This window comes from Octodon degus, unplaced genomic scaffold, assembly GCF_000260255.1.
Source record: "Octodon degus isolate 3935 unplaced genomic scaffold, OctDeg1.0 scaffold00184, whole genome shotgun sequence".
Taxonomy (NCBI): Eukaryota; Metazoa; Chordata; class Mammalia; order Rodentia; family Octodontidae; genus Octodon; species Octodon degus.
In genome coordinates, this window is record NW_004524760.1 from 4,827,500 (window position 1) to 4,839,948 (window position 12,449).

The 12,449-nt window shown below is 48.6% G+C and overlaps 1 protein-coding gene and 1 long non-coding RNA gene across 2 annotated transcripts; both read right to left on the reverse strand.

The window, feature by feature from the left end:
• Positions 1–5,210: 5,210 nt before the first annotated feature.
• Positions 5,211–8,414, reverse strand: LOC101571309 (spermatogenesis-associated protein 31E1-like). The gene has a single exon (XM_004643837.1). The coding sequence runs from the start codon at positions 8,412–8,414 to the stop codon at positions 5,211–5,213; it is 3,204 nt and encodes a 1,067-aa protein (XP_004643894.1).
• Positions 8,415–9,181: 767 nt separating this feature from the next.
• LOC111813338 lies at positions 9,182–11,229 on the reverse strand. Its single transcript, XR_002818632.1, has 3 exons — positions 10,880–11,229; positions 9,757–9,820; positions 9,182–9,211 (listed from the first exon to the last, which is right to left on the reverse strand). It is a non-coding gene; the product is annotated as an uncharacterized LOC111813338 (long non-coding RNA).
• Positions 11,230–12,449: the final 1,220 nt, after the last annotated feature.

The following is a 12,449-nucleotide window of genomic DNA, read 5'->3' on the forward strand; positions in this document are numbered from 1 at the left end:
TTATTTGTTGAAACTGTACTTTCGATTTGATTTGAAACTGTCTCATTGCTATATGTTTATCAATAAAACTTTGAAAAGAAAATTTAAAAAAAGATCAAATAAAGTACTAGAGGAAATCCATGCCTATCTTATATTATGTTTGATTCCATGATACGGTAAGTGGTACAGAAGAAAAATGTAATACATGTAAATTTGTAATTAGGGAGAGGGGAACACTTGTTGAAACAAGCCACATGACCATGTGTATCCCTCTCCTTTAGAGAAAGGAATGTGTTGTTTGAGGTTGGTCGATAACCTGAGAGATCTGACCACTGACATCCTTGACAGATGTCCCTCAGGCAGATATTAACATGGCAACAACAGTAGTGCTCATGAGCCCTGAGGGACATACAGTTTCATCAACATGTACACTTTACTCAGTGTTACAGATATGAGGCCTTGTATTATGAATTATGCTACTATAAATGTTGATTATATATGTTTTCCACAATTTGTTGAGACAAAACTTTTCAGACTTCTTAGGTTCTGTCTGAAGTAGAAGGATGCATCTGTCATATATTTTGAGTCCATGGAACATGAATCAGTACACTTTGGTGTAGCCCGATTGTAAAGAGAGCCCTGACTGCCTGAGTCTTAGAAAATGTGCATTTCCTAGAATATTTTTACAGAAATTTTGCAACATGTCTGTATGTTTGAGCTATACTACCTTGAACATTAAGACTTTAATATTCAAAAGATATGTACGATATCAGTTGCTGGCATTATATATTAAGGAAGAGAGAATGTTATTACAGAAGATTAAGTTTCATTTTGCCAGAAGTTAAAATAGGAACCAGAAGTTAAAATAATCCACCTGTGTGCTGCGTTTGTAAAAAGGCTTTCTATGATTCTTAGTGTGCTTCAGTTGGAAGGGAAGCAAGCTGTTCTGTGCAGAGTGAAATGCTGGCAGCCCGGGCCCTGAGAGGAAAACTGAGTCCAGGTGCTTCATGATGGATTGTTTCATTCTATATTTCTGAATTTCTAGCCATCCAGAGTTCAGATCTTTCCCCCATTGAAATTAAAACAACAACAAAAAGGTGACATTGGTATCTTTCATTTTACTGATAAGTGAAATTGAATAAAAGCACTTAATTTTTCTCACTGAAAATTGGTAACATTTTATTCTCTGAAATATGGGCAAAGCCAAAGGGAAGGAACCATGTGGTGGGAAAAAGTTAGCTGATCTCCACATGGAAGCTGTGCTTATTCCACTCTGAGGCAATCACTTTACAAAGGAACAGAAGTTCCTAAGTGTGTTTGCTTATACACCAAGTAGGGGCCATGTTGACTGCACCCCTTGAGTTGGGTGCAGGCCACCCCTGATGTTGTCTGTCTTTGTGATGCCTGTTGGCTCAATGGGTTCAGATCCACTAGGAAGACAGATTGAATATGGATTCTCTTTATAAAGCTATAAAAAGTCTGTCAGGTTTCTGGGAACTCCTGTTGGTATAAAGTTTTGTGTAGGTTTTTCCAAATGTGTATGCAGTCACTGTGGATCAAGGTGAAACTTCTCTGTGAGGATCATTGTGTAGTCCTGTGTTGTGGTGAGAGTGTTCTGTAGAGGACTCTCTCAGGAAGAGGTCTCTGAAAGAATGTGAAGTCCTAGAAGACTGGGAGGTCCTGGGCAAGGTTTCTATGAGAGCTAGTTGTCAATATTTTATGGTCCAACTGGGTCCAAGTATTTTGTCCCTGTGTGGGTTCTCTGGAATCATCCTTGGGAAACTCTGTAAGGTCATAGTATAAGGTCTCTGAGGTAAGTAACTCTGCCAGGCTTTGTTTTCCTGGAAGGTCACTCTGTAAGCTTCTGTGAGGTCTCTATGCATGTTTTGTGTGTTGGTCTCTGTGTGAGGTATCTGAGGGATGATCTGTAAAGTCTCCATGTGATGTTGAGATGGATGTGTACTGTATGGGAGCTCTGTGTGCTCCATACAGAGGAGATCTCTGTATGCTCTGTGCACCTAAGTGATATTTCTGACAGGAAGTTGAGTGTGAGGATGATGTGGCAGTCAGAGACCCCTGTGAGAGATTTCCATTTAATTCTCTGAAGTGACCCTGAGGGCTCTCTTGGTACAAGTCTCTGTTAGAGGTGTTTACAGAGTTCTGTGTGAGCACTGTGAAACTGGTGTGTGATTTCTAGGGGTACTCCTGGCAAGTGAATCTGTAAATTCTTTAGCAGTCTGAGGGGAGGGGTTCTGTGAGTGTGCCATTGTAGGCTTATCTGGAAAGATCTTTGAGGCTCTATGGGAATCTTAAGTAGGCTCTGAGGGAGTCTCACTATGCATCTCTGAGGAGGTCTCTAAGGAGTATCTGGAGGAGCTGCTAAGTGTTTGCCTCCAGGAGAGTTTCAGGATGTGTCTTGGTTGAGTCCTATCCGTGTGGGTTTTGTAGAGGGTGGGTCTCTATATGTGGATCTCTAATTCTCTGAGATCTCTAGATATCTGGAGATCTGTGTGGGAATTCATGTATCTGTTCAGGAGAGTTTCTGTTTGGGTCCCTTTGGAAGCCTGGGGCTTCTCTGTCAGCCTCTGTGTCAGGGAATTAATGAAATATCTGTGCATTTCTTTGTGGAGGTCTCTGTGAGAGTCTTAGTGTGGGTCTTCTTTAAGGTCTGTTAACATGGTTTTCTCTAGAGTTCTATGTATGAGTCTGTGTGTGGCTCTTTGTGGAGGTTTGTGCTGGTCTCTATGGCTTGCTCAAAATCTCTGCGTTAGTGTCCATGCATACCTTGTGGAAGATTTCTTTTAGAGTCTGTTCAGGCCCTAGGGATCTCTCTCAGAGTGGCTGTCAGGTAATAGTCATATTTCTGGAGAGTTCTCTCAGACACAATCAAGGCAGATCTCTCAGTAGTATATCAGGGCCTCTGTGGATATCACTCTGTAATTTTGTCAGTGTGGATCCCTGTGGCTATCTTTGTGGGGGTCTCAATGGAATCTTTCTAGTTTCTTTCTCATTGACCGTCCTGTCATCCTTCATGCAGGACAGGGCCAGTGACAATAGGAATTACTCTAACTTGCTCCCTTTCACTCTGTCCATTGTCTTGTGTGGACCTTGTCCCCTCCATAGTCCCAGAGTCCACATCCAGCATCTTCTCACCACCTCCAGAACATGCTTCTCTGGCTCAGGGTCCTTCCTCTGCTCTTGCTTCTTGGACCACACTGGAGGCTAAAATAGTCCTTAGGGGAAGCAGGACCATAACAGATCTGTAAGGGCTTCTATTCACACGCTGAAGGGCCACATAGTCCCACCTATGGCTGCCTGTTGGGAGCAGGGCCAGGGCCCTGCCTGTAACATCTGCTTCAGTGGCACTTTCCATTGTGGAACTCTCCATCAGGGAACAAACTGAGACCACTGGAATGTGGTTCACTTTGGGGTCACAGCATATGACAGCCTGGAGAAATAGCTCCTTTTGTCACTTAGTTTTGTTGAAATTATAATTAAGCGATGTCTGTACAATAATCCATTGCTGAGCTCATAGTGAGCAGAATGAGCAACAGGAGATGGGGCAGAGCTCCAGGCAGTAGGACACATGGGTATGTCTCCTCTCAGGCCCTGTCACCCACTCAGCTTCCTTCCTACAGTGAGTTAAGCAACTCTTATGGTCTTGCTGCCATGATGTTCCTGCCTTCAGTCACCTGACCATGTCCTAGAACCACCAAACCTATGAGCAGAAATAAGTTTTCTTACTTTCAGTTGTGTTTCTCACCATGGCCAAAACCTGACTAACCCACCCCATCTCCCTGCTCTGGTGCCTCTTGCTTCCCTAAGTTAATGGGCTCTGGGAAGAGGAACACTTGGATGGAAGCAGGGTGAGGCTCAGTGCCTCAGTATCCTCTGTTTGGAAGAGATGATGTCCTCTTTCATGTGTAAGTCCTGTCTGGTTGCTCTTTCTCCGGCTTTTCCATGATACAAGCCAGGACTTAATCTGCCTTCTGACCCAGGCCAGAACTGCGGCTGTGTTAAGGCCTGCCCTCTCTGGAAGAAGTGTTGTGACCACGTATATGTGCAGCATCACCAGTTATAAGGCACATTCTTGTTTTCCAGAGCTCTAGATTTTCCAGTTTTTGTCAATTGATTCTTTCTGGAATTTAAGATGAGATAACATAAGACTAATTAAATATATTATTGGGAAAGTAATCTTCCTACTTAAAGGCTCAGCTTCCTCTTGGACCTGTGCCAGAGCTAAGGTGTTCCTGAGGCCTATGGTCTAGGAGCCACAGGGGGTGGAGAGCCCTCAGATGAAACAGGGTGGGCAGCTCAGCCTCTGGTGGCCCCTTCCTCCAGGCTGGTTCATGGCTCTGCGTGAGCAGGGGCTTCCCAAGTGCAACACTGTTTGTGGCACTCACATGCCACTCTGCCTCCTTCACTGGCTACATGTTTAGGAATTACTCTCCTGTATTTCACCTTGGATGTCTCATGTTCTATCTTTGGATGGCTATGCACCCAGTCCTGCCCACATGGGAAGGCAGGTAATATGGCAGCAGTGACACAGTTTTAATAGCTGTCCTGCAGCTCCTAATCACCCATAAAGACATGTGCAGCTTGCATTTGAGGTGGTTGCTCCAGATAGCAAGGAAGAATTGGGGATAGTGGCAATGATGTAACCCAGACAAAATGAGCTGCAAGCCCCATTCCCTTGTGGTCTCCATCTGGCCGAGTAAGGGTTCCCAGGGCAAGTACTGCTACCACTACCAAAAATCCAAGGTGGCAAGAGACTGCCGCCTGTGTACCTGGGGCACTCTACTTATCCAGCATTCCCGTGCCCACATGGTGACTTGTGAAACTACTGCCCCAGGGCTTCCTCTGTGCACCCAGCCCCAGAATTGACAAAGCAAAAGCAGGGGAACCACAGGTTGAGCCGGATCCTGGGAGGGGTCTTTGTAGGGATGGGTCATTGTGATGAATCCAGTGGCTGTCTGGTTTGTGTAGTGAGCACATGCTGGAGGCGTAAGTGCAATGATGGAAACTAGGGTGAGGATGGGACCTCAGAGACCCACAGCCCCATGCCCTCTAGAAGCTGCTCTGAAGAGAGCACATGCTGATCCCTTCTCACACCCAGATAGGACCCAGAAGCTACTAACTCACAGGAGAAAAGCCAAGCAATAGCCATCTCATGAGGAAGAAACCATTTACACACAGGAGATACACTCACATGAAGCAAAGCAATTTTTCTTTTAATGCATTTTTTCTGCAAATAATTTTTCCTTAGAAGAAAAGGCATGAGGAAGCTTGTGTTGTATTTTAGAAAAGACAATTCTATGGAAAGAGCTTGGGTGATGGCGAAAGTAATCTGAGGCACCCCTGCCTGTTGGCCTCTGAAGGCCGTGACTGGTAGGGGGTGCAGGATTCTGGGGCAGCAAGGCCTGATTGCTGAACCTGCCTGGGACCCACCTTCTCTTAGTGGGACGGCTGTGGTCCCTGGGGCTGTCATCATGAGCACAAGCCACATCTTTCACCATTGTCCTCTTCTCTGGGCTGGAGGGAAGCCTGTGGTAGCAGGAATGCCTACCCACCGATTCGGGTGGTTCTGCTTTACAGGAGTTTAAACCTAAAGGAGCACTTCCATGGGGAAGCCCTAATTTCTTTATCAGAATCTGTTCAACAAGTTTCAGAACGATCTGTATTTTTGCTTCCTCTCTGTTTCTGACCACTCTGTTTGTGATTGAGGTTTGGCTTTGAGCAGGAGCTGATGAGGATTTGGGCTTTTGACTGGAGTCTTCCCACCCTTTACATTGTTTATTGGAGTTAAGACACTGTTGAGAGTGCTTCATCTTTTTGTAAATTAAGCTTTCAGTGTAAGCCTGGTCCTTCTCTGGCAGGCATGGAGAGGACTTGCTCTCAGGGGTATCTACTTCCCTGACCTGTTCGAGAGGGCTCAGCTCACAGGAACAGGAGGGCCTCTCTCCTGCCAATGTTTGCTCCTCGTCTCCTGGTCTGGGCTTCCTGTAGTTCTTACTTTGGTTAGTGGGTTCAGACAGCTTGCTGCTGCTCTTTTCTGTGTCCTGGAATCCGGACATGCTGGGCTCATGCTGTCCCTGACTGCTCGCCGCATTCACTGAGTGGTCACACAGGAACTGTGGGGTTGGCGTGTTGCTGTGGGGTGTGTACTGGGAGTTGGCCAGAGAGGCTGGTGAAGGACAGGTGCCGGTGCTGAGGGGCGCCTCAGTGTGAGACTCTCGAAGGCTTCCAGTGGACACATCGTGAGACCGGTTCTCTCTATCTCCGTGCATATTGATGTCCGGGTGACTATCCACTTTTCTCCTCCCACTTGGAGCTTGATCAGAGGAGCAGGAGTGATTACCGGTATCCTGAGACCCTAGAGTCCTTAGGCTGATGTTGATGTTCTGAGCATTTTCCATCATGCTGGCCCCTACGGTGACTTCCCATGCAGGCTGCTTCTCCTCCACCTCTAGATTCCTGCTCTCTTTGGCTACTGAGAGTGGGGACAGCAGTTTGATTTCCAGCATCGGTATGTTGTGACAGGTACCTCTGAAGGCCATCCTCCCAGTCCCCTCCCCTGGGTCACGCTTGGCCACTGCTGGGCCTGGAGTGGGCACTGGGCTTCCTCTCTTAATGCTGAGAACAGTGCTGCTCTGCTGGGTGCAGGCAGCAGAAGGAAGCACAATCCCCTGTGCAGTTGGGGGTACGTCTGAGGGCCCATTGGCATGATGAGATGGGGTCCCAGTGCCAGATCTTTGCGCTTCCTTACATGCAGGTGACCTGGTGGCAGGGAAAGGAGAGGACATTTGTGCTGTCTCCTTCTGTCCTGGAACTTTCCCCAGAATTTTTTGCCTTAAAGTGGCTAATTTGGCAGTGCAGTCAGCCTTGGAGTCACAGGTGGCTGAGGAGGCAAAGGCAGGCTGTGGAGGCGGCCAGGCTTGAGCCTTGCCTACGTGGGTGCTTCTAAGCTCAAGGTTCTGGAAGAGAGACTCCCTCCACTTGTGCCTTAACCGATAGTTTCTAATATGTGCTTCCAGCAGTAGATGAGTTCTGGGGTCAAGGAAAGCAAGCACCTGTGAGGTGTTCACACATTTTTCGAGACCCTTGGAGTATTTTAAATAGGTGGGCTGTAAGTGGTCACTGGATCTGGGCAAAGCATGTGTGGCAGTAAGCCAGGATCTCCGCACACGCACAGGGATCATGCCTTCGTTGATTTGCCCCAACTTCCTGCTCAGATGGACTTGCAGGCCTTTTTGTAAAACTTTCTGATGTGGGACCCTAGAGAAGTGACCTCCTGAGCCATACTTGTCAGGCCCCATGGTGTCGCTCTGGGCACCCTTGTCCCCCTGAACTTTATATGTGGAGCTTCCTGTGCCTCGGGATGCATCTTTCCTTACTTTGCTTGCATTTTGTTGCACGTTCCTTCTGTCCTCTTGTTTGAGGGGTACCAGACCCTTACTAAAGGGGCTGCCAGGGGGCTGGGGCCCTGTATTCTGGACAGTTTTGTTCCTTCCACAAGTAGGTGCTAAGGGCAGGGTGGGCTGGGTACTTGCACGGCTGTGCTGTGCCTGGCCCTGATTCTTCCGTGGGAGTTTGCCCAGAGGCTGCAAGGGATCTTGGGATGGCAGGAACCTGAAGGCAGGATGGGGCGGGGCCGCACTCCGCTCAGCTCTGCTGAATGCCGCTGGCCTGTGGCACTGTGGTTTCTGCTGGAGCTCAGTGCTAGGAGAATCCCCAGAAGGGACGGAGGCAGACTGAGAGGCCTCAGAGGCCTGGCTGCCCTGAGGAAGGTTGAGTGTGGGTAGGATAATGGGTTCTTGAGCTTTTCGGAGCTTAGTATCTAAAGCTTTTCTCCATTTCTGTGGCTTCTGCAGGGTCCATTCGAGGTCCTGATTTTCTTTGGGAAGAAAAGACTGCATCTTCTTCTGGGATGAAGAGCAAGTTGTTCCACAGACCCTGACCTGGGATGGAGAGGTTGGCTGCGGCTTTGGGGGAAAGCACGGGATTTGGGCCTGGGACTGGGTATAAGGCAGAAACGGGGGCAAGTTCCGCAGAGATTGACCTGGGATGTGAGTAGGAACTTCATTAAACTTGATGGATCGAGATCGGCTAGATGAAGACCTTTTAGCAACCCAGGCAGTGGCCACTAGGGACTCGCTGTGCAGAGAGGGCAGGCCCCAGAAGAGCAGGCTGCGTTCATGCTCTAATGGGCTTCCCACGACCTTGGGGATGGAGGGCTGCTGAGGAGACCCAAGAAGGCACGTTGGCTTGGCCTTTGTGCTGTAGAAGGGCCGTGCTGAGGTGAGCTTGTCACCCAGTAACCTTAACAGGTTGCTCAGAGAAGCCCGAGGGTAGTCTGTGTTCACCGGTTGGAAAAAAGAGCCACCCTGTTGCTTTTCCTGGCACATTTTCTGTTTGATTTTCTCACTGATCAGCATCTCCAGCAGCTTCTGCACATCAGGGTGGATGAAAGAGTGGTCCCCTCTTCCTGCCTCTGCCTGCCAGTGGGCGGGGCCAGGACAGAACACAGTGTCTGGTGGCTGGTGAGGCAGATGTCCTTGCTGGGATGTGCCATGTGCCCAGGTGAAGGACAATGTGGCTTTGGCAGTTGCCCAGCACCAGGAGAAGAAAGAAAGACAATGGTGAAGGTGGGCAGGGCCTGGGAGAGCCGTGATGAGAGATGCCAGACAGGATTTACTGAGCAGGGAGTCCTGGGGCCCAGTGCCTGGTGGCACTCTCCTCAAGGTGGGCTGCTCTTCTTGAGGTTCTACAGAGAGGGTGGAGGCCAGTGAGTGCTGGGTCCCAGAAGCCAGAGAAGGCAAGGCAGACAAAGGTCTAGAAGAAGGGGGAGCTGCTGCCCAGGGCCTGGGTGGGTGATTGGCTCCAGCAGGCCCTGGTATGAACACCTCACCTGGGGCATCTCCATGAGAGAGCTCATTGGATCTGACATTTCCAGGGAGCTTGTGTAGGAGGCTGCAGAAAACAGGAGACAGAAGCTACAGCCAGGAGCAGACAGGCCCAGAAGGTGGGTAGGTTGGCAGGGTGGGCAGTGGTGGTCCACAGCCCCTCCACTTCCCCCACTTGCCCAGCTGGGTTCACAAAGTCAGCCATCCCAACATGGCCTCTCACCTTCTGTCCTGGAAATGGAGGGGATGGAAGTGGAAAGTTCCTCACCTTTGTAGAAGTAAAACTAGATGCCTAGTCTCCTCCAGTTCCTTTCGGCACTCTCTGCAAGCTGGAAAAATAGACTGGGTTATGGTAGAGAAGGGAGGCACCTGGGATCTTACAAGAAGCTGCATAGATGTCACCTAGGAGACACCCTATCAGGCTAGACCTGGAGGCTGGCCAGCCCTCAGTGTCCAGGGCTTCTCACAGTGATAGATAGCAAGGAGCAAGAAGGGGCAGCTTTTCGTGCTTTACAGCCAGCTTCTGCACCCACCAACCCCCACTGTCCTCACAGTCACCTTGTGGGGAGGAACAGCAGTTCATCTCATGAGGAGTCTGTTACAGAGCAGTAAACAGCACTCCCGCAGTTAGGCCTAAAAATTGCCCCTGCAAATGTGAGTGGTATTGTTGCACTGTGCTCCACACTGCCCCCTCCTGGACATCACTCTTCACTGGCCAGTCACAGCTTCATCCCAAGCATACAGCCTGAGAATAAGCCCCCGTCAGATCCCTTTTGGAGAAGCTCCTCTCTTAGTGACATCCTCAGAGATGTGGATCTGGGTACACTGGACCAGGGAGTCATGTCACATCTGTCCTAGAAGGACAGAGCCTTACCTTTCAGAAGACAGCTCTTCTTTCTCTTGCTGTTTGTTTCCCACATCTTTTTCTCCACGTGGTGCTGAAAGACAAGATAGTCTCAGACCAATTCTTCCTCTTGTTTCTGTGTGCAAAGTTCCTGAATAGCATGACTTTCTGTGTTTTACAGTAGAGTTCATTTATAATGTGGCTAAAATACTTTCTGTTTTTCTTGTTTGGAAAACAGAAAAGTTCTTCAATGTGATCTCTCTCAGGCTCAGTGAGACCTGACTCTCCCAGCCCCAACCTGCTTGCCAGCTGAAGCACTGCTTGCAGCAGGGAACCCTCTGGGCACCGCAGCTGTCATGGGCGCGCACAGGATGTCGGGAAGGAGATAAGCTAGGACACAGAATTTCGCGGGTTCCAGGACTTCTGGGACACCTGGAGCCACCCACAAATTTACACCTGACCTTTGAGAACTTTGCCCTGTAAAGTAAGACAGCCAGAGAACTGTGACCATGGATGTTGATTAAAAACTTTCTGCCCTAAAGTCCCCTTCCTTCTTTCCATCCTTATAAAAGGGCACACTTCTTTTTATTCCCACAGATGGTCTTTTCACTTTCTGTCTGCCTGCCCAGGTGGCATAAATTCCACACCATGTGGCCTCTGCACAAGCCTCTGGTGCCGGTCTCTGCTGGTCTCCCCTTGCCTCTCATGCTGTGTTACAAGCTCCACACAGATGGTGTTGGTTCCAGTTCTTCTGATCAGAAAGCACAGACTGAGCTCTACCCACGTGGTTCTCAGCCCCCATGGAGGCATCCACTTCCAGGTGCCAGTCTAGATGTACCTGCCAGGAGGATGGGATCGACGCACCAGGCCTCCAGCCCCTTCTCCACATGTCCCCAGTTCTCTGGGAACTGCACTTAGTGACCATTTTTATTTTATTTCACTCTGGCCCCCTCCAACACACCACATGGGTTGTCTGAGGGGCTCAGATGAATGTCTCGGTGCCCACTCTTGCCTCTGCCCCTCCTGTCCCAGAAGAATGACATTGCTACTGAGATTTCCACAGTCAATAATTTTCTCAACTGGTTTAGGACAAGTGGTACCTATAGTAGAAAAAAGAATCCTGTCAATTGGCTTCCTCTCAAGGGTTACTTACCTTTCTGATGTTTTCCTTTTTCCCAGTTAGTGGAAAGATGGATTAGTCTTAAGGAAAGAGATCAATAGGATGAAAAGCGCCAACATACACTCAAGCACAAGGGTCATATCCATTGCCCAGCTGGTGAAGCTAGTGCTCAGCCATGTGGAGCCAATACCTTTAAGAAGCCAGAGAAGATTCTCCATCATCTGAATTGAACTGTAGTCCGCAGGCTACAGTGAGCAGGGGTGGGGCCCAGCCCTGCATCACAGAGCTGTGGTCTCCCCATCACAAAGGGGTCCTGAGCAGAAAGAAGAAGCCACACGGTCACCACTCCCACCCTCCAGCCCAGCACATCTCCACCCTCCCAAGTCTCCAGATTCCTTCTCCTGAATCCAGCTGCTCAGCAGTCTGATGGTGCCCCGCACATTTTCAGCTACCACCACCATCCTGAAGCCCGGGTGGGACTGCTCCCTCGGGGTCTCTGCCTGAGCCACGGCACTTACATAGTTTTTGAAACTTTGGAGTTATCCCTTAAATTTTCTTTCATAGGAATTACCACTCTCAGGATCTCATCTCTATACCTCCAACAAATTCCCCACAATATATATATTTACATTATGTCAATCCATTCCCAAAGTTTCTTTCACACTTATTTAGCTTGCTGAGTTTGGGGTAAATTTTTCATATACTTTTCAATTAATTTTTTTTCTGTATTTTCAGGAAAGGTCTACAGGTTGTTCAAGGTCTCACTACTAGATTGAACACCTAGTAATCCTCCTGTTTACAGCCTTCAAAGTGCTGGTATTACAGGTGTGCGCCACCATGCCCAGTCTCAATTGATGTCTCAGCAAGCCCTGGGGGCAGGGTTAGCACAGCAGGCCCATAGATCGAACCCCCAGCCCTGTACCTGCTTGCAGGCACTTTAATCTGCTGAGCTATTTTGGCCTGGTTGGTCCTTAATTTTCTTTTTTAAAATACATTTAGTAAAGGGTCTACAGGGACTACAGGGTCTCACTACTAGATCAGACTCCTAGTGATCCTCCAGTTTTCAGCCTCCCAAGCTCTGGGATTACAGGTGTACACCACCCCACCCAGGCTCAATCACTGTCTCAGAGCACCCTGGCTGCTGCACTCTGCTGAAGCAGGCACTTTAGTCTGCTGAGCTGTCTGGCCAGCCCTCCCTTTCGATGAATTTTCTCTTTTCAGATATGTGACTATAAACCAAAAAATTACCTTAATAACTGTGGGAACTCCTTGGTGTCTCAGTGTACCCCAAGGGAGAAATAGCGGCAGGAATGAGGAAAAAATAGACAAGAAGACAAGAGTTGAGTCAGGTGGAGGCTTTCTTGCCTGGTTGGCAAAGAACCAGACAACAACAGTAGAGGTGTTTAGTTATGCTCTTGAAAAATTAGTTTTTAGTATCACGTGACACAAGGTTGCCTAGTAACTAATAGTTGAAGTTGTCTAGCCACGATGTTTTTCTCCAGACTGAGGTGGCTTGAGTGCTTAGGCTCTGTGACTTGTCCTGCCCTCACACATCTGACCAGCTTCGGTGGCTCCCAATAAATAGCATTACTATAAAATCACA